At 33.6% G+C, this 23399-nt stretch overlaps 1 protein-coding gene across 1 annotated transcript in view; it reads right to left on the bottom strand.

Annotated features, from left to right (window-relative positions):
* Positions 1 to 5669: 5669 nt before the first annotated feature.
* LOC140450324 (uncharacterized) overlaps positions 5670 to 23399 on the bottom strand; it is a 205740-nt gene continuing 188010 nt past the window's right edge. The window contains exons 16-19 of the mRNA XM_072543901.1: positions 22986 to 23265; positions 19504 to 19606; positions 13827 to 13972; positions 5670 to 6124 (exon numbers count right to left, since the gene is read on the bottom strand). Coding sequence (XP_072400002.1) covers positions 5966 to 6124; positions 13827 to 13972; positions 19504 to 19606; positions 22986 to 23265 — 688 coding nt within the window. The 3' untranslated portion in view covers positions 5670 to 5965. The remainder of the gene's footprint in view (positions 6125 to 13826; positions 13973 to 19503; positions 19607 to 22985; positions 23266 to 23399) is intronic.

Raw genomic sequence — 23399 nt, 5'->3', positions numbered from 1 at the left:
ATGTGCATAGATGGCTAAGTTAAAATATTAAACTAGTAAAATAATTAGCCAGAAAAAACCTACCTTGCCAAAATTCTCTTAAAACTATACTTTGTGAAATAATAAAACAGTAATTTTTTATCAAATTCTTTTATAAATTGAATAAATTTAAAAATATTTGCCAAAATCACTAAAATAAGTGTACCTGTTTAGTATGCAACCAGTAATACTTAGATTTCCTGGTGAAGGCCAAGATTTCTAGATATTAGGAGAAGTTGTCTGGTTATTCAAGACCAATCAAAGCTCGCATTTTAAAGGTTGGAATACGTCATCCATCCGACACTTTTAAATTGTTAATAAGCAGCTACACAGGCAGGTTTCAGTGACGAACTATCTACAAATGACGTTTTCACAATAATATACAACTGATACACAAAAAAACAAATATAGATTGTAAAGACACTCCTATGGAATTTGCAATCTCTTATTTTTAATTCAGAAGTAGGTACACTTGAAAAGTAAAAGTACTTAGTGCATGAGTAGGTTACAAGCTTTAGTTTTAAGTACTTGGGGTATTTTTGTTTTTAAGGTTAGTTTAGGATATATTTCAAAAACAAACATTCAAACATGTGCATTATTGTTTTAATTGATGCAGTTTTATTTTATTGATAAACTGCAAACAACTTTTTTTAGTTCAAGTACTTCTGCTTATGTGGTTGTATAGGTAGCAACTTCCAGTGAAACTTAATATTTGGCATACAAGTAAGTATTAAAGTTACTACATAGTTAGGACTATGTTCAGGTTCAGAGAATGGATTATAAATGTGGCAATATACAACCATACATTGATATACAATGATAAGTGATTTGTCAATTAATCTGTTTTGACAGCAATTGTAGAATAGGAGAATAATTATTACGGCTTCCAACAAAGTAAATTTTATCCATTTGTTAAAAATGACAGTTAAAATTTTGGCGAGAGCGTTTTTGACAGTCTAAATTTTGGCGAATGCGATAGTTTAATTATTGTAGTTTGACCAATGCTTTTGACCCCGAGGTCCTGTACATGTAATGATCTAAAATTTTTGTAGAAATCTGTCTTGACTTTCCCAATATTCGAAATGCGTATTTTCACTATTAGTCAACCGATGTCGACAGTTCAAAGAGCGCCTTGTGTAGAATTTCGCGGCAAATCTCATAGTAACCGAAATAAAGTTCGTGACCCGGGCGACCCTAGCCGTAATATAATAATAATTTTGATCGTAACACGGTACGTACCGCGGAGGTCTTCCGATCTTTTTAAGTTTTGTGTCAAAATTGCAGTATTGTATTAATCTTTGAAGGTAAGCTATTATTACCTATAGATTTATTTATAGTTTTTACACAAAACTACACTAATATTTTAACAAAAACACATTAAAATTACTATAAAGTTTTGGTTTATTTTGCAATATAAACCATTTTAGACACAGATATTTTTCCATTGGTTCAAGACCAAAACCAAAGAAGACAAATAAATGAAATACACACACTTAATTATCGACGCAGAAAAGATCAGTCTTTTCTAATGAAATATGTATATAAGAAAAAAATGTAAAGGGGAAGACAATTAAACCGTAATTGTTAAACATGTAAGATAACAATAAACACATAGATATACACATATATGTAGTTAAATATTTGAATTTTTAAATGGATTATTAATATTATATTGACGTTTGTATACCTCGTCTCTACACTTTGTACAATTTTCATTTTTCTTGCACTTTGAAATTAATTAAAAAATTAAAGGTGTACCTACTTACGTTTTGCAAAACCATTTAAATATTTGTATTTTTATTGCCAATAGGAGGATGATCGGAATGTTTTCCCTAATTCAACACACTCATTTTAGTGGTAAGTATTTATTATAGATACTAATGTATAACAACTCTCACACTAGTACTTTATATCTACAGTATTATTAAAAACGATTATTTTTAAGGAAGAGCTTTTATTAATAACCTTTAACTTTGGCAATTTCTCTACTAGTTAACAAATAATTTTGGATTTTTCGATTAAATTTTATATTTTACAAAAATGACAGTTAAAATTTTGGTGAGAGCGCTTTTGACAGTCTAAATTTTGGCGGATGCGATCATTTAATTTTAGTTTGACCAATGCTCTCACTTTTGAAGAAAGCCAAACTATTGCCAACTTAGATAAGGATTTGAGAAATACGAGCAACTGACATTTTTGGAGTTTTAGAACACTCTAAATATATTAAATTTTACGCAGTAATATTCTTAATAAAAAAATACTATGTAAGCATTTTATTTTAATCTTTATATTCTAATTTTAATTTACAGTACCTATAGCAATATCATAAATTTAATAATTTAGTGGTGACATCTACATATTTATACTATAAACTCGCATAGAATTATTACCTTAATTATTAATTTTCAAGTTTTGACACTACTACACAGAGATAGTAGGAAACTGTTTGCATAACTATTAACCCAAATTATTTGCCAGAACAACACGCAGTAATTATTTTATTAAAAATTAAACATATTTAAATTTAACACTTTCTAGCAAAATTTATACTAAATTAATAAAGAAATTATTATATAATATAATGTATTAATATAATTTAAAAACTATTTCTGAATAAGTTCAAACGTATGTGCATAGATGGCGTAATTAAAATATTAAATTTGTGCAATAATTAGCCAGAAAAAACCTACCTCGCCAAAATTCTCTCAAAACTATACTTTGTGAAATAAAACAGTAATTTTTTATTAAATTCTTTTATAAATTGGTTAAATTTAAGAATATTTGCCAAAATAAGTGCACCTGTTTAGTATGCAACCAGTAATACTTAGATTTTCTGGAGACGACCAAGATTTCTAGATATTAGGAGAGGTTGTTTGATTATTATAGACCAATCAAAACTCGCGTTTTAAAGGCTGGAATACGTCATCCATCCGACACTTTTAAATTGTTCATAAGATTCAATGCTAATAATAAAGGGTTCAAAAACTTTTCGGTCTTTTCGGTATATAATGACAAACCACAACGATAAGTGATTTGTCAATTAATCTGTTCTGCCAGCTTGTAAAATTGTAAAATAGAAGAATAATTAGTACGACTTCCAACAAAGTAAATTTTATTCATTTTTTTAAAATGACAGTTAAAATTTGAGTGAGAGCGTTTTTGACAGTCTAAATTTTGGCGAATGCGATAGTTTAATTTTATAAACTGCGTTACGCTTTCACGGCCATCGTCTAACTTGTTAAACTTTTTGTTCGGGCTATTAATCTCAGAAGACAACGGCCTAACAACCCGAACAAACAATTTAACAAGTTAATTTTAGTTTGGCCAATGCTGTCACTCAAGATTTCTAGATAGGAGAGGTTGCCTGGTAACTATATGGGCTGAAGCGAGGGGGACGGAATGCATATGTCATCCATACGACAGAAATAAATCGATATTTACATTTGTTTGTGGTAGCACGTGGATATATTTTTGTGGAATTTTCTTGTAATATCGTTTATTTGGTTAAACTTTGTTAAATTTTTAAGTGTATAAGAACAATATTAACCATAGATACTTATTTGGGTGCTATAAAAATACAATAAAGACGTGTGAAGTGTGTTTTCGTAGCCGTGATATAAAGGTTAGTTATAAGATATAGGGTCTTTGGGAAACGTAAATAAACTTTTTTGTTTCAATCTGGGTCAGAAATTTTGGTGTTGCTTTTACATGTAGCTATGCTGCAAATGTTACCGCCACTCATCTAAAAATATTTCATTATTATAACATAAAAACTGCATAATAACTGTAAGACTAATCTTTATATCACGGCTACGAAAAGACACTTCACACGTCTTTATTATCTTTATATGGTATACAAATAAGTATCTATAGTTAATATTGTTCTTATACACTTAAAAATTCAACAAATATATATATATATATATATATATATATATATATATATATATATATATATATATATATATATATATATATATATATATATATATATATATATATTATATCTTCCGCCCATATAGTTACCAGACAACCTCTCTTACCTAGAAATCTTGAGTGACAGCATTGGTCAAAACTAAAATTAAACTATCGCATTCGCCAAAATTTAGACTGTCAAAAACGCTCTCACCAAAATTTTAACTGTCATTTTTAAAAAATAGATTAAAGTTTGTAAAGTTAAAGTAAAGTTAAAGTTAAATTTAAAGTACTTTGTTGGAAGTCGTAATAATTATTCTCCTATTTTACAATTTAACAAGTTGTCGAAACAGGTTAATGGACAAATCGCTTATCGTTGTATATCAATCTATGATTGTATATTATATACTACAAAGTGTGTCAGTAATGAATAGTTCCGCGTACTGGTCTTTGGTAACTTTTTTTGTAGTTTGGTGTTATCCAATTGTATTTCCATTCTAGGATAATTTCAATTTCATTAATACAAATTTTAAGAGTGTTTTCTGTATATTCTGCATCTGTATTCATTCCGTCCAACAGATCTAAACTTCTAAGAAAGCCTATTATTCGTTTAAGAAAGATATTTGTTACCTGCTCAGGCTCTAAAAGACTCCAGGTACTCATGGAGTTGGAAAACAATTGTTTTGCAGTTGCAGATAACATATTTACCTGTTTCCTCTCCTTTTTCTCAAAATCTACGTGTTGCTGTAAGCTGTAGTGTTCACTTTGAAAATTTGACAGATACGATATTTTAGTGAGCAATTACCAGTGATAACACTCGTGATTACTCTGATTTCAGTCTTTTGAAGCTCCAAAGAGTATTTTTAATAACCTCGTTCGTTGCCTTTGACATGGAACATTTTTCGAGGAAACTTATTGTAGCCAGAAGACTAAATTACGTTTTCTTTCTCATTTTCGAACATTTTGTACTATAAGGGTTTTTGGTTCACTGCATAATCGCTATAGTTCTATAATAGAAGTATTTGCTCCTTCTTTAGCATATTAGTAACAACATACTAATAGCATTCATAATTCCTTTATGGGACCTGGCACCCACAGCAAAGTTACATTTTTGCGCCCTGTCAGTTGCTTAGTTCAGAGCCTTCAGTGCAGCTTGACTATCTAAGGCAATAAATATTTTGACTAAATTGAGATATATTTTCAGAAACTCTTGTGAAAAAAGTAAATTGCTCAATAGTTTGTCTTAAAATATTGTAGAAGTATTTTCGAGTGCTATTGAGAGTTTTCTACTCTTTAGAAGAAAAGAGATCAGGATAATAGATGGTTTGATATATCACTTTGATAACTATGGAGCGCGTGTGCCACTCCTAGAAATGAATTAGATTCTAATCAATTGAAAAATTACATAAAATGAATATTGTTGTAAGAGAAACAGCATAATCTTGAATATTCTCTTCCCTGTATAGCAGAGTTGGAAAGATATCATTCTCTCCAAACAACTGGTAGGGATTACAACTATTAATAGCTCATTCGATTCTATTCTTTGTAAAGATTTTCTCCGCTGGACTCTTTGATATTCTTGATGATCTATTCTATGTAGATCGATTATTCGATATTCTATGTAGATCGATTATTCGATATTCTATGTAGATTCATGGTGAACAAATTATGCAGTACGTTTCAAATCTACCCTTTATATAATTTAGCAAAAAATAATAATAACACATATAAGTACTTGTTTATGTTTTATTATAACTCTCAATACAAAATATATTCCAATAACAGTTGGTGATAACATTTATAAAATGTTTATTATATATTTTTAAAAAGTTATGGCAAATGTTCTAATCATGTACAACTCAACCTAAAAATTATGTATCTAAAAACATTTGTCAATTGAATAAAGAAGCCACAATGGTATCACAATCTATGTTACTATATACAAGGTGTTAATAAAAGTAAAACTAGACTGCTATCATGTTTAACTCTTCCACCCTAGATACTAAAGGCATCTTTGTTAATATTTGGTGTTTCATCTGCTCCATTTGAAAAATACCCTTCTATTACTTCTTGCGTGTGGTGGTAATCGACTTTCTGAATATACTTTGGGTATTTGAAAGCTTTGTGGTTCTAAGGGTTTTGTTACTTTTACGTGGCGCCAGTAGCAACCCGCCTCACTCGTTATCATGTTCTGCAAATACAAATTTAAATTAGATATCATACGAAACAAATGATACTACGCTGTTAAAAAACGACACGGAAGCATATTACATAACTATGATCATAATATATTATATATTGCAGACAGACAACATGTTTAGCTGTTTCCTCTGCTTTTTACAGTACACCCTTGATACTCCGACGTTTTGCAATCCGACACGCTCGGTAGTCCGTCGCACCTCCCGTCAAGGACGCCTCCGTGTCTGCTTGTACTGAAACTTATCGCGACATGAATCTCATTCTTACCAGATGCTTCAGTTGGTGTGTTTTCCGTGAGCAGTTCGGTTCGATAGGGTTTTTAGATACAGTAATACGTAGTGCCAAACTTTTATTTAATTCGTTGAGAAAGTTCAAGTTCAATGGCGAGCACAAGTTCAAAACAAAAGCACAAAATGCTGACTCTAAAAGTTAAATGGGATATTATTAAGAGATGCAAGTGTGGTGAAATCTAAATTCTATGATATTGGACGAGCTACAGTGTACGACATTATAAAAAACAAAGATAAAATCAAAAAAAGTGTATTAAATCTATAGAGAATAATTCTAATGACACAAAACCCTTTAAAATAAGTGAATTTTATGATGTTAAAGAAACTCTGCACATCTGGTTTAAGCAACAACGAAGCAGACAAGCTCCTATTTCAGGTGACATTTTAAAAAATAAAGCTCAGTTTTTTATCAGTTATTAACAAAGAAAACTGATTTTCGTGCTAGTTAAGGTTGGTTCTAAAACTTCAAAAAACGGTACGAAATACGATTTTTGCAGATGAGTGGAGAGAAGTTGAGTGCAGATAAGTCTGAGATATCTGATTTTATTCCGAATTTGAGCAAAACTATCACCGAATTACACCTAACTCCTGAACAACTTTAAAACGCCAAAGAAACAGGTCTAAACTGGCGGCAACTTCCAATAAAGACATTTGTCACTTCAGATGAAAAAAAAAAAGTTTTTAGTAAAAAACAAACCTCGTGCCCTCAAAAATGTTAAAATTGAGAAGCTAAAAAAAGCTAAGAAAAATGTGGCAAAGCCGTGCCTGGGCGACATAAGAAGTTTTTCTGGATTGGTACAAGAACACCTTTGTCCCACAAGTTAAAGATGAGCTAAGAAAAAATAAACTGCCAGTGAAAGCCCTCGTCTTGTTAGACAATATTTTAGGACATCCCGATAAGGACGAACTAAAAATCGAAACTGCCGATAGATATATCAAGACAATGTACTTACCAAAAAATACTACTGCATTGATTCAGCGCATGGATCAAACCGTTATTAAAACTCTCAAGGTAAATTACAAGAAACAACTCCTTGTGGATATTGTAAGTCATTGTCTTGAGGATATTGTAAGTCAACCAAAGATGCGATTGTCAATGCTGCGTTTGCCTGGCAGCAAGTCAAGTCTATTACACTGATTGAATCTGGAAGAATATTTGGCCCAACAACCAACTCCTTCCAATAGAAATTAACAAAGAATCCAATGACCGACCTGTGCAAGTTGCACCAGATGCTGCCCATCAAATTTGCTACGATATGACTAATTCATCAGAATCAAGCTTTGCAAGAGTGGATTTTAGATCACAATCTCAATGCTGACTTAACAGATGAAGAAATAATTAAAGAAATGGTTGGTGCGAGGAGAGAGCATATGACTTCTTCAAAGTGTGAGCACAGTATGTATTTACATACGTCCATAATTAATCTAACTTAGTTGCGGCATTTAGTTATTAGTACGTACAACGTTCATAAGTTATTATTTACACACTGTATGTATAGTTTGGTTCAAGATATAAGAAATTTGGCATGAGGCTGGTGGGATGACCCAGTCGACCGTAGTATTATAATAATGAACAACACCTATTGATGTTACTTATCCCTCATATCATCTCCAGAAACTTGGATGCACTTGAAAACTCCACCATAACACTGAATACTAAGTCCATTGAAAGAGTGAGTAAATTTAAATACCTGGGATCGTGGCTTTTTGAAGACCGGGCATCGGACAGGGAAGTAAAATGTCGCATTGAGCAAGCTCGACAAGCTTTCGTAAAATTAAGAAGGTACTGACTTGTTCAGAGTTCGATCTTCAACTGAGACTAAGATTTACTAAGTGCTACGTGTGGTCAGTGCTGCTATATGGCGTAGAGGGCTGGACACTCAAAACGAGGGATATAAAACAGATTAGAAGCTTTCGAAATGTGGCTCTATCGCCGTATCCTAAGAATACCATGGACAGCGAAAATCACAAATATAGATGTCCTTAAAAGAATAAACCAAGAACGCCAACTTTTCGAAACCATCAAGAAAAGAAAAACGGCGTATCTAGGTCACATCATGCGAAATGAAAAATACCAGTTTCTCCAACTTATAATCGAGGGTAAAATTGAAGGCAAGAGAGGAATGGGACGTAGGAAAATGTCATGGCTCCGAAACATAAGGCAATGGACAGGGATTAACGACATACAATCTCTGATACATATTGCAAGAAATAGAGAATTAATGGAAAATGTGATCGCTAACATCCATTAGTGGATTTGCATCTGAAGAAGAAGAAGAATCCCTCAATTGTCTTTGCGACGGATAGCAGCTTACTAGTACCGGACTTTATATTATTTACAGAACTGGCTCGTTACCTATCAGTGCAAATAAATTGTTAATTAAAATTTCTGCATAATGCTTGGTATTAAAAAAAATTTTGCTATACGCGAATAAGTCATCTTTGCTTACTCATCTGATTTACTTATCATCATGAAATTAAGTTGGTTGGAATCAATTATTATTAACGATCACAAACCAAGGCAACATCTCGATTGACAAAGATCCCAAATACAACAGTGTGGAAAATTGTTACAGATACAATTCAACCTCGTAAAAAGCGGAGTGACTTTTCTACATATAAAGCAGTAAATAAAAAAAAACGCTGAGGTAATTAGAAGAGCAGTTTATAATTTATATTCAAAGAACCTAGTTCCAACTCGTAGTATGATCTACGATCAACTTGTTAAAGACTATTCTATTACGTATTCGCCTTCAACTTTATCAACGTTTTTGAATCACATTGGTTTTCGATACAAGAAAATTAATAAGCGATCACCAATAATAGATTCTCCTCGACTTATTAACTGAAGAAACGAATACTTGGATGCTATATCTAAATTTAGAGATGAAGGAAGACCGATATTTTATCTGGATGAAACATGGTTAGATACCCACGATACTGCTCAAAAAGGTTGGACAGACGACTCTATTAAGTGTGCATCCAATTATCCAATTAATAGAGGTCAGTGAATAATTTACTATGACGACTTTAATTCAGAAAACCAAAACATTAGTAAACAGTGAAGAACCAACCAGATATAAATTAGATATCTATGGCAAACACCGCTGCAGATTAGAATACTGAGAAGAATTACAAGAAGTACGCTGAGATACCGAAAGGGGAGTGAAGACCTAAGAAGATGATGTAACGTACAGAGTACAACGTATAGGATACTAAAGACAAAAAATAATGGAATAATCCCATAAGTAGAATGAAGGGAAGCTGAATTATCAAAATAGTGAGAGATAAATCACCAAATACTAGCTGAATTTATCGACCACCTTCGAAAAATATGAAGTGCTAAACTTCCCTAGAGACATCAATCCTTCAATGAACAAGAATAAGTCATACAATCAGCTGCAGTCCAACAACAACAAGAACAACCACAAGCGAGCCAAACAATACCAAGGGCTCCACTCGCTGAAGGTGCTGCGCTGGAACATCAGCCGGCACACACCCAAGCGGGACGACCGAGGCAGCGCATAACATGGACTGCGTCCATGAATGAAAATATTTTGCGCTTCTATTACTAGGTGACACACCTCGGTCAAGAAACGATCGGGTATCGACAAGATCTCTACGTCGAATTTTGCAGAGACTGCCCAGAAATTCAAGTAACTGAACAACGAGTTGCTGATCAATACCAGGTAATTATTAGAAACAATCTTATCCCAGAGACTAGACGCAATACCTAATATCAGAAGCGAAGTCGAACGGGAGATTAATCACCAAGAGGTAAATGTGGATCAAGTCCCTAATGAAATACATGAGCAGATTACTGAGCCTGCCATACCAGAAACTCAACCTGATAATACACAACAGAACAACAACGAGTTATGCGATATCCTGGTAAGAGAAATGGCTTTACAAGAGTTTATAGCCCATACGCTGGAATATTTGCACATTTTTATTTACTGTGCAGCAACAGCAACAACTAATTACGATCAGAACATGACGGGCTACCAATGTCGGAAGGACAGATAACAGAGTTCATCATCATTTAACCCGGATCTATCCACTGCTGGATATAGGTCTCCCTCAGTCTTTTCCATGTATTTCTGTTTTGTGCTGTTTGCATCCAATTTTTGTCGATCCGTTTTATGTCATCAGACCATCTTGTTGGTGGATGACCTCTACTTCGATGTGCTTCTTGTTTCGGTCTCCACTGTATTATTCGCTGTGTCCATCTGTTATCCGACATTTTAGCTATGTGCCCCGCCCAGTTCCACTTAAGGGTCATAATTCTTTCTATGGCATCTGTCACTCCTGTTCTCCGTCTTATTTCCTTGTTCGTGATCTGATCCCTACGAGAAATGCCTAACATCGATCGTTCCATGGCTCTTTGGGTAACACAAATTTTATTTCTTACTTTCTTGGTTAGTGTTAATGTCTCTGCACCATATGTAAGTACTGGCAACACGCACTGATTAAAGACTTTTCTTTTAAGACACATAGGCAGTTCTGATTTAAGAACATAGCTTAGCTTGCCGAATGCCACCCAAGTGAGTCCTATGCGGCGACTTAGTTCGCACGTTTGATTATCTCTTCCTATGCGTATCTCATGTCCTATGTCCTTATTCCATTTCAAGGGAGAAGACAATCCATCAAATGGTGGGGTTGGATTTATCGTACACAAACGACATGTACCAAACATATTAAAAATAGAAAGTGTAAGCTCGAGAGTTATCACTCTAATCTTAAAGTTGAATTCAAGATATAAATTAAAATTGATACAAGTGTATTCACCAACGACAAGCCACACAGATGAAGAGATTGAAATGTTCTTTGAAGATATTAGAACAGCCCTGAAAAGTACTAAGACGTTTTATACTCTGATAACAGGAGATTTGAATGCTAAGCTGGGAAATAAAGAAGACCAAAGTGAAACCGCACTAGGAAATTACGGCTATGGAGAAAGAAATGAAAGAGGGACCATGCTTGTAGATTTTTTACACCAAGAAAATCTTTTTTCTATGAACTCATTCTTTCAAAAAAAGCCCCAACGAAAGTGGACGTGGAAAAGTCCAGACGGTTTCTCAAAGAACGAAATAGATTTTATCATTGCTAATAAAAAAGAAATTGTACAAGATGTATCTGTTTTAAACAGATTTACAATTGGAAGCGATCACAGATTGATTCGAGCAAAAATTCTGTTCAATTTAAAGAATGAACGAACAAAGATGATAAAATCAGACAATCGTAAATGGACCTTGTCCGAAAATATAGACCACTTTCGTGACATCATTGACCATAACCTTCAACAAATCAACGACGAAACACAGGTCGAAGTTTTAAACGAAAGTATCGTAAAAGCCCTTAAAGAAGCGGAGAAGTTGTGCTGTCCTAAAATGAAGAAAAAACATGAGAAAATAAGTCTCAACACTAAAAATCTGATCGAAGAAAGAAGGAGGCTAAAGGATAGGTATAACACAAACTACGCAGAATTTAGTCAACTCAGTAAAACAATAAACAAAGAAATCCGAAAAGACATACGGCAACATAACATGAGAGAGGTGACAAGGGTGATAGAGAAAAATAGAAATCTGAAAGTTCTAAGACACAACATGTCCACAGGAAAAAAGAACATACATAAGTTAAGAAATAAACAAGACGACATTGTGACTGATAAGGAAGAAATAGTGAAAACAGTGGAAGACTTCTACAGACAACTCTATGAAACAAGTGAATCCGATGAAAGACGCCCCTTACCAAAGATAGAGAATCAAGGCTCAGAATTAATGCCGAACATAACTGTTGACGAAATTAAAAATGCACTTCGGGTGATGAAGAACAATAAATCCCCAGGTAAAGACAGGGTAATGACCGAAAGCCTAAAACTAGGAGGAAATAAGCTCTTACTGACACTTGCTAAACTGTTCAATAAATGTCTGTGCGAAGCGATAACACCAACGCAATGGAACAACGCGGAAATCATCTTACCATTAGCTTGTTGTCACAAGTATATAAGCTATTTACAAGAGTTATTACCAACAGGCTAGGAAGTAAGTTGGATTTCTATCAGCCAAGAGAGCAAGCAGGTTTTAGAGCAGGATATGGCACGAATGATCATTTACAAGTAATTAAGAACTTAATAGAAAAGAGTGTTGAATATAACAAGCCATTAGTCATGATATTTGTTGACTACGAAAAAGCTTTCGACACAATAAGTCATCAAAAGATGTTAAAAGCCTTAACAGAGTGCCGTATAGATCATCGCTATATAAACATGATAAAATACATCTATCAAAATGGGACAGCAAGTGTGAAACTGGCAGATAAAAAGACCAACGTATTTAAAATAAAACGGGGAGTGCGACAGGGAGACACAATTTCGCCAAAATTGTTTACAACATTATTAGAGCATATGTTTAAGAACGCAAATCTGAGTGAAAAAGGAATTAATGTCAATGGAGAAATGCTTAGTCATTTGAGGTTTGCTGACGATATTGTCCTTTTTGCTGACATAATCGATGATGCAGTATCGCAACTGGAGAAACTATACCTAGCCTCCCTACAAGTAGGATTAAAAATCAACCACACAAAAACACAAATCATGACAAATCTTGTGTTAAGCGAAAAGATTTCAGTAAATGGCATGCATATTGAAGAAACCACCTCATATAAGTACTTAGGACATGAGATACGCAGGACATAACAGAGTTACACCCTGGGAAAAACGGCTTCTAAACAAGATTGAATTATTGCGTAGGGACATTGGTCAAATGACAGAATATATACGGGGAATAATAAGTAGACAAGTCATTAAAAGAGCTAATACATCCCGACAGTGCCTGGATACATTAAAACAAAATCTCTCCGTTTATTCAGGACGACTAAAGAGGTATAAAGATGAGTTGCTATCAACAAGTCCTCGTAGACACTTTGTCTCAGGATCAGCAACCTCAAGTAGAGTCGTGCGTTGCCATGTTATCAATTCCACTGCTAACTTTAACATCTTAACATTAAAGATCGAATATCATCATCATCATCATCATCCAGCCTTCATTTATCACGGTCCACTGCTGGACATAGGCCTCCCTTAAACTCCTCCATTCTTTGCGATCGCAAAGAAAGATCGAATAATTTTTTACCCAAATATTTAGTGACTCAAAACATGTACATCTAGACACACTGATGATGGAATGCAGATTCCGAAAACGTTTTGTGATATAGCCCGATCGGGTATTTTAATTATATATCTTTTATAAAGAATTTTAAATAAAAAAAATTTTGTGATACATGGTATACAGCCAGCTACACGAACTTAGTTTCCTTGTGGATTGGAATTATAGTTTAATGTCAGACCTTGGTTTTGGTATATTCTTCATACCATCGCCATTCGCCATTGTAAAATATACTTACGTTATAACGATCTGGATTATCGGACATAAACTGAACACCACTGGGACAGATTAGAACAGCTTTATATTTTCCAGCGGTTCTATGACTTGTGTAAGTTGCTGAGGTTAGTTGCTCAATGGAGTTTGATTGTACGTTGTCCAAATCATCTAAAATATAAAAAATATATATATACTCGAATTTTACGTAGATTTTTATATTATAAAATATATACGTTATAAATATAATTAAACAACTTGTTTTTCCATTTATTTCATCATATTTCATCATAAAAACAGGATAATATTTTAACACAATTTATTAGCAAATAACTAATTATCCAGCGAACCTACAGTACATATACAAGGAGAGGAAGCGAGTACCGAAACAGTAAGGAAGGCTGTAATGACCCTAAAGAATGGTAAATCCGCTGGACCTGAGGGAATCTATGCTGAAATGCTTAAGAATGGAACTCATAAACTATTTGAAATATTAACTTATGTGATCAATCAGTGTCTAAATGGACACCCAGTACCAGAACAATGGAGAACGGCATACATGTCCTCAATACACAAAAAGGGGACAAAAGGAATTGCAATAATTATAGAGGCATATCGGTAACCAGCACCCTGAGCAGACTGTATAGACGAATTTTGAGAAATATGATCGAGGAAGAATATAAGCACAATGAAGAGGAAGAACAAAGCGGGTTCCGTGCAGGAAGATCGTGCACCGATAACGTATTTTGTCTTAAACAAATAATAGAAAAAAGATCGGCTAAGAATCTAGAAACTCATATTACTTTTGTAGACCTGCAAAAAGCATATGACAACATCCCCTTAACAAAACTGTGGACAACGTTGAAAAGATCTAACATCAACCACACATTGATAAATGCTGTACAAGAACTATATAGAGACTCAAAGGCACAGATAAAAACAGGAAAATATCTAACGGAAGAATTCCTGGTTACAAAAGGCTTGCGACAGGGATGCTGTATCTCACCAACCTTATTCAAGATATATGTTGCAGCGGCATTGGAAAGATGGAAAAGAAAGGTACATAGGATGGGTATAGAGCTTAGCAATGAATGTATATATACACTCCAGTTTGCTGATGACCAGGTAGTGCTAGCGACCGACAGGGAAGACATGCAGTACATGATGAGAAAACTGATAGCAGAATATAACGACTGGGGAATGAATGTCAATACAACAAAAACCAAATATCTTTGTATTGGAAACGAGTCAGATAACATAGACCTCGAAAACGGACAAAATATTTCCTGCTGTCAGAGCTATGACTACTTGGGTGTTGCCTTTGACAATACAGGAACTGATACACGGGAAATAGAAAAACGAATCACTCAAGCAAAGAAAGTCTTAGGATGTCTCAATGGTATACTGTGGAGTAAAGAGATAACGAAAGGAAGGAAATTTAATATATATGAGACCATGATTAAAACTACTCTTCTTTATGGCGCTGAAACATGGAGAATTAGTGAAAAGAACAAAAAGCGAATAGAAGCAGTAGAGATGGATGCAATGAGAAGATCTTTAGGTATTTCCAGACGAGACCGAATCAGAAATGATGTAATAAAACAACGTATGGGAATAGAAGGAAATATAACTCAAGATATAGAGAAGAATCAATTAAGGTGGTATGGGCATGTTCAACGGATGCCAGCATCAAGATTCCCCAAAAAAGTAGTAGAATGGAAACCGATAGGTCGACGGAAAAGAGGAAGACCCAGATTAGAATAGCAACACGGTGTAAACAAGTCCATGAGCGAAAGGAATTTAACAACAAACGACTGCGAAGATAGGAAGAGATGGTGTTTAGGTATCGGACAACGTCGAAAGACGTTCTAAACCGATGTGTATATAACTAATTATCTTTGCTGTGTCCATCTATACAACTTTAATAAGACCAGTGGTAACATATTTAACAGAAATATGGTCAGTTACACAGAATAATCAAGAACTGCTTAAATGTTTCCAGCGACAAATCGTAAGAAGAATATACGGAGGAATAAAAGAGCAAGGTTTGTGGCACAGCCAACTTTGAGTTGTATAGAAGTTTTGGGGAACCTGACGTTGTAAAATTCATTAAGGTAGCACGCCTTAAATGTATAAGACATGTAATCAGGTAGAGGAAGCAGCCAGAGTCAGAAAAGTTTTTGACCCAAGAAGATCAATGGGACAACAAGCCAAAAGAAGACCGATATTTAGATATCAAGACAACTTAGAAGATGATTAAAGTTAGAGCATGGAGGAGAGTTGACAGAGACAGAGATGAATGGAGCATTATTCTGAAGAAGGCTTTGGCCCCTAACGAGCTGTAATGTCACTGACAATAATGAATTATTTTTGCAAAAAAAAATGTTACAGTAAGCATAAAATATACTATGAAATAAAAAATAACTACGAGCTTGGTGTTTCCTGACACAACTTCTTAAAGTACTAACTTTGTAAATAAAACACAGCAATGTTGTGAGCCCAGTGTAAGATTATATGCACTAAATTATTATTATATATCACTATACAATGTGAAGTACTATATAAACGTTTGGTCATATTGAATAACATATACGAAATTTAAATACAAGAGATGATGCACAAAGACACCCAACTACACAGAAACCAATTCTACAGAAAAACGTAGAAATTACATTAGTAAATAAGATCACGTCCACTCGCATGCATACAGCATCGATCACAAGAAGCGTAGCAAGATATTTAAGCACAGTACACAGCATCAGTTTTCCCCGAACATCAGGAAGAAACAGAACTAATCTTATGTGATAATGGCAAGTGTGTCCTTGCCGAAACTTCGTCAACACAATTGTTTAAATGTTAGCTGCAAATACGAAAATACATTATGGTTTTAATCTTTTTATAAGACAAAAAATAATATTTCTTTATTGGTACTTGATTTTCCATGTCTATGTGGATTTTTATTTGGTTTTGCAATTGCCAGTAACATTATATAAATCGCCAAACGCAGTGGCATACTATCGGGATACTTCAAGCTGGCAGAAGTCAAAGAGACATTGCTGAGGTCCTCCACACGAATAGAAGTGCCATTAATCGTTTGTGGTTAAGGCGTCAAGAAACTGGTGATGTTGCTACATGTCATACAGATCACACAAGCATAACCAACCAGATTGAAGACGGTTTTATTAGGTTGCAGGTTTTGCGAGATTGCACTGTAAATTTATCACAATTACAAATGGGATTGCAAGAGACCTGTTAGGTGTTTCTAAGTGGCCAAACCATTAGAAATAGACTGCATGATGTAGAGTTTAATGCTCGAAGACTTATGATAGTGCCTGTATGTGGATCTTGCTATTTCAGTTCGGATCTTAATCTCTACGTCTGGTTCCCACTAATCATTTACTGTATATTCCAGATATTTAAATCGGTGTACTCTTTCAATACGTTCGGCTTCAATATTCAGGTCGATATGTTGAATGTTCTTTTTACTGATCACCCTAAATTTAATTTTCTTTCTATTGATCTTCAGTCCAAATTGGTTGCCAGTTGTATTTACTCTATTAGCGTCATCTGCAATATAACAGTATCATCTGCATTTCGAAAATTATTTATTGGTACGCCATTAATCTTGATGCCCTCGTTGTACTCTTCCAGTGCCTCTAGAAATATTTGTTCCGTGTACAGGTTGAAAAGCGGTGGCGAAAGAATACAGCCCTGTCTAACCCCTCTCGAAATGGTTACGTTTTCACTCACCATATGTCCATTCTTCATGCGGGCTGTTTGATTCCAATAAAGATTTTTTATAATCTGGATGTCCTTAGTGTCAAGTCCTGTAAGATGTAATAGTTCTATGAGTTTGTCATGTTTGATAGTATCGAATGCTTTCTCATAGTCAATAAAACAGACGTAGACATCTTTCTGTTGATCCAGACAATTTTGAATCAAGACTTGTATTGCAAAGAGCGGCTCTCGAGTTCCAAAACCGCATCTAAAACCAAACTGTGTTTTACTTATGCTGTGTTCTAATTTTGCTCGTATTCCGGAATGGATAATACGTAATAATACTTTAAGGGTGTGACTCATTAAACTTATAAGGCGATATTCACTACACGTCTTAGAATTCGATTTCTTGGGCAGGGGCACAAATGTAGATTTCAACCAGTCCGATGGAATTTGACCAGTATCGTATATCTTATTAAACAGTTCCAATACTACATTCAGGTTGTTCTCGTTAAAAACTTTTAAAAATTCGACTGGTATTTCATCGCACCCTGTTGCTTTCCCATCTTTCGTTTGATATATAGCTTTCATCACCTCACTTTTCAATATTTTTGGTCCATTCAGATCAAGAGTGTTTGTAGAAATATGACGATAATCCGTAAACAAATCTTTTATGTAATTTGCCCAAGTATGTAACTGTTCTTCTTTATCTACAATAAGTTTGTTGTTCTCGTCTATTAACCTACCAAACTGTTTTTTCTTGTAAGTATAAGTAAACACCTTGATTTTTTTATGCATATTAAAACTATCGTGTCTTCGTTATATTTCTTCTATCTCTTGACATTTTTCTTATAACCATTTCTCTTTGGATTCTTTTATATTTCTGCTGACAGTTCTATCCAGTTCTTTATATTGTTTGGGATTATTCTTATTTTCCCTCCTTCTGTCCGTAAGATGTAATATTTCATCTGTCATCCATTCGTTCTTCTTCTTCCGCTCGTAGTCACCAATGACTTCTTTCGCACCGTTGCATATAGCGTCCCCTAAGTTGATCCAGTCTCTTTCAATATCATCAGTATTGGTTGTTAAAGCAACATTTGTATTTGTAAGCTTGACCTTTATCTCGGGATTTCTAAGTTGATCCATATCTAATCCTTTGTTATTCTGTTTCTGGATTAAGAGGAATACTAGCCCTATAAATGAGAACAACACGTGTCAAATCAGACATAATTATGAAATATATAATATATATATATATATATATATATATATATATATATATATATATATATATATATATATAAGAACCAACTTTATCTCAGTATGTTTGTCTACATCTTGCTTGTCTTGAATGGGCCGGCCATGTATTTAGGATGGAAGAAAACAGGCTTCCAAAAAAAGACTGTTGATTACAAGAATGCAGAGGAAGAGGCCTTTTGGAAGACGAAGAAAGCGATGGGAGGGTGATGTAGATGAGAACGCAAGAAATCTCCTTGGCAGTCGATCGTAGAGGAAAATGGCTATATACTGTAATGAATGGAGAGGTTTGCTGAGAGAGGCTATTGCTCGTATTGGGCTTTAGAGCCATAGGATAAATTGGAACATTAACGAAGAAATTGTGAAAAAACGACTACAAATGATACATAAAGTGTTCTTTTACGAAGATATCGCACCATGTCATATGTTAATCACTTCGGAATCTATCTTTTTGTTTATACCTGGTTTCCGGAGGGTACTGGCTCCTTCCAGATGTCAAAAAAATTATTCAGAAAAATTAATTGGAATAAAATAGGACGTTACTGCTCAAGTTAAGGCATACTTTAAGTTCAAAGTCAAAAACGCATTACATTATCAAATAACCCTTGGAAGTGTATCAATCTAGGAGGCAATATTGAAGAATAAGATCACGTTCCAAGAATAAGGTCAAATAAGGCAAGGGCCGAAACTTACTGAAAAATTTTATATTTCTATAAAAAAGTATATACCTCGAACATCAATACTAAAATGACAAAAAGCTCTGTTTCCAGCTTCATCACTTGCTACGTAGGTAATATGATGAAGGCCTGATCCAAATTCACTGCCAGACTCCTAAAAATAAAAAATAAATTAAACATGGAAGATGTATAAAGTTGAAAATTGTTATTAAGCTAATCATGTAATAAAATACATTAAAAATTATACGAAAACATTACCACTTTTAAATTGTATTTATAAAGATTATTGTAATGCGCATTAAAGTTATAATACTTCGATATTTTTGTTCCAAAAACAACTTTAGGTCACTAAAGGACTGGTTTCGAACTCTTGGCGCTCATCATTTTTAAAGTAGGCCAAAAGCCAGTGAGTAAAACGTCCACCTTTGCGTTTCACCAGTCTGACCTTTTCCCATAATTGTATGTACAAGTTTGTGACCAGACTGTCAGAGCCGACGCTATTGAAATAACAAACAGACGTGAATGACTTTTTGAATTATTTATAATATATTTTGGTGTCTTTGTCTAATAAATTTAGTTAGTTAGTTTTAGTAATACTAAAACAATATTCGCACAAATATTTGTGCGTTTACTTTGGAATAGAAAAGTAACAAAAAAAATTAGAATAATTTGGCTTGTGTTAACTTTAATTTATCAGAAAATGCCACTATAGTAAATCAAATTGTAAAAAATTTTGAAAAGCCTTGAAGTCAAAGTTTTATGAATTTGCTGTTAAATTTAAAGCAAGTCGGTCGACCAGGAGTTTTATTATATAGTGTGTCCGTAAAGTATGGAATAAATTCGATATTTCCTAAATGAAAAGCCTTTTTAAAAAAATCTAAAATACGTCGATTTTTAAGTTTGTTACATTATTACATTAATGATAAGTACCCAAAATCTTATTTAATCAACCAACTCGGCGACCTCATCAGCAACATCAGGGCTGACATCCTCTTGTAAACTCTTGTAGAATGGATGATACACTGAAGGTATGTAGGGTAATAATGATCTTACATTTTCGAGTTTCTTTTTTGCAATCCGAATGGGCTCAATATACTTCTGTTTTAAAGCAGATACAGTAAGCACATTAGGACGTCCCTTCTAGATAACACTCACGAGGTTTAACGTAAAATGCTTGTCTGTTATCACTCCTGAACAAAAAGGAAAAAACATTGGAAAAATCCAAAGATTGCTGGTCATCAGTGCGAGTACTCTTTTTAATGTTCTCTAAGAGTGGTTGTACATTGAGGAAATCTTCCTGCTTCATAACAGTTAAGTTGAAGGGCTTCTTTTTATTAGATTCTTTTATAATTTTTTGCCATTCCTCAGGAGAGTACACAAGCGGAGCATACTTTCTATGTCGTTTTTCTATAAGAGCAAAATCCCTGTAGGAGGGAAGGTGAGTGTGTCCGCTGACTAAAAAATGGTGTGTAATAGACTTAAACTTTTGTTCCTTCCTTGTTTCCTTGTAATTGACTTAAACTTGAAATTTTATGAGTATTGATGCAATTTCATCACTTCCTCTTTTTGCAATGTTTTCCGTCCAGACAAACATATGACCAGCGTCTTCCGTACAATCATGGATTCCTAGATCATTCATCCAGATTTTCCTGCGATAAAATGCAATGCAACGCAAGAAATAGAATCATCGGACCCTACTTTTTCGAAGGTAATTTAAATGGGCCAGCATACCTTCAGTTTTTAACGGGGTAGGTATCTCGTACATACTTTAGTTAATTTATTCCAAAGTAGAATTATTCCTGGAAGTTTTGATGTTTATGTTTTCAACAGGATGGTGTGCCTCCGCATTATGCTGTAGATGTTTGAAGGTACCTAAACGAAATTTTTCGGAAGGTGGATTGGAAGACGTGGACATATTGAATGGCCAGCGATGTCTCCAGACCTCAATCCCTTGGATTATTTTATGTGGGGTCATTTAAAAAATGTTGTTTATAAAACTAAACCTGCCAATATTGAAGACTTAAAAACAAGAATTCGTAAGGAAATAAACAATATTTCTCAAGAAACCATAAACAAGGTTCTACAAGAATTTGTACGACGTTTGGGTTACTGTCAAATACAACAAGGGCTACAATTCGAACATTTAAGATAACGTCATTTATTAATTACTGAATTACTTTCAAGTTATTTATTATAATTTATTGATAAGTTAATAATATTAGAAATCAATAAAAATTAATTTTCTAAGCGCATATCTTTCAAATTATATCCGTTAGACTTCCAGTATCATACTTTTTTTGGAATCAGCTTATTTTTATCGATCTAAAACTGTACTAAAATACAGGGTGTTACATTAAAAAAAAAGCTGATGACATCATCACCTTAATGTGCATCACCTTGTATAGCATTTTTTATATAAAAATTCTTGCACGTCACAATTTATATAAAGTGACGTCACTTATATTTAAAATTTCCAGAACGTCAACCTCAGGGTTTAAATTTTCCTAACACAACTAATAATACGAAACCCATACGGAACTGTTCGATATTTCATAGGCGTCAACATGGTTAATAATCAGAAAAATGTAATCATCAGCATATTTGAAATTTTAGAATTATATTGATTAAATAACCAAAAACATTTATTATTATTAATAATATAAATTTTATGAAATAACTCTGTAAGTCTAATATTCCACAAAATAATAATTTGAATTAAATAGATTAGACAATTGTACGCAACTGATACGGGAATACTTCAAATTTTATTGACAGTTCAGCGTGTGGCAAAAGTGTATAAAGTGTTGCCGCTTTTTTAGAGTAAGAATTTTGTTTGTTTTGATTTCTTACACAATTTGATCATAATATAATATGTATTAATAAATTGTATTTATAAATACATATTAAATTTAGATTAATCGCTTTAAAACTAATTATTATTGTGTATTGTGATTGTGCTATGCCAAAACAAATAAATATTCTGTAGAAAACTGATAAGCTTTCATATAAGATAGATTATTTTGAACACGAAATAATGGCGAGACGTTTTTACTATTAAAACCCTAAAAGAGGTAAGTTTAAAATTTAGAATATATAATTTTGTATTAAAATGTTTTTTTATGTATTTTAGTGTGTTGCAGTAGTCTTAAAACTAAGTGTATTTACTGTTAATATAATAGTTTGACAAATAGTTGACATTTTAAAAATTCCTCACTTCTAACTATTCTGATGTTTTGGTAACGCTGTGGGGTTCTGACGTCGTAAATCTTGAATGACGTGCAAGCATTTTTATATGAAAAATGCTATATAATGAAATTTTATTGTAAAATGTAGAACATTAAACCTAAAAATCGGCGTGTTTTAGATTTTTTTAAAAAGGCTTTTCATTTAGGAAATATCTAATTTATTCTATACTTTACGGACACACTGTATAGTATTGATCATAATATTTTATAATAAAGTACAAAAAGAAATCCAAAGACGCAATAATCCTAAAACAAAATAAATTTAAACTATTTAAATATGCTACTTACTCGAGTTTTGTACACAGTAGCTACTCCAACATTGTCAAAGAAGTGTGGCTCTCTCCAATGGATTATCTGAGTCCCCTCCCCAGTCGCTAAGCGCCTTTCGATGTTTTCTGGGCATCCCGTCATACGTGGAGCTTCCTTATCTAATACATTGATAACCAAACGACACGAGGCAGTGCTGTTGAAATCTGTAGGTGACGCCGCCATGAATCGAACTTCAGTTCTACCCGCTGGTAGGGTTGTTTCCAACCTGATGCCCCATGTTGGTTGGGAAGTTACAAAACTGTAGTATAAAATACAAAAATTTAACAGACTAAATAAAGTAAAATGTAAGAATTTACTCATTTTATTGGTAATAAGCACAATTTTACATTAAAATAAGTTTATTTTGACGTTTGGATTTTCACTTCCGAAATT

Source organism: Diabrotica undecimpunctata, chromosome 9 (genome assembly GCF_040954645.1).
Source record: "Diabrotica undecimpunctata isolate CICGRU chromosome 9, icDiaUnde3, whole genome shotgun sequence".
In the NCBI taxonomy this organism is placed as follows: Eukaryota; Metazoa; Arthropoda; class Insecta; order Coleoptera; family Chrysomelidae; genus Diabrotica; species Diabrotica undecimpunctata.
This window is presented reverse-complemented; position numbering and strand designations above follow the sequence as displayed.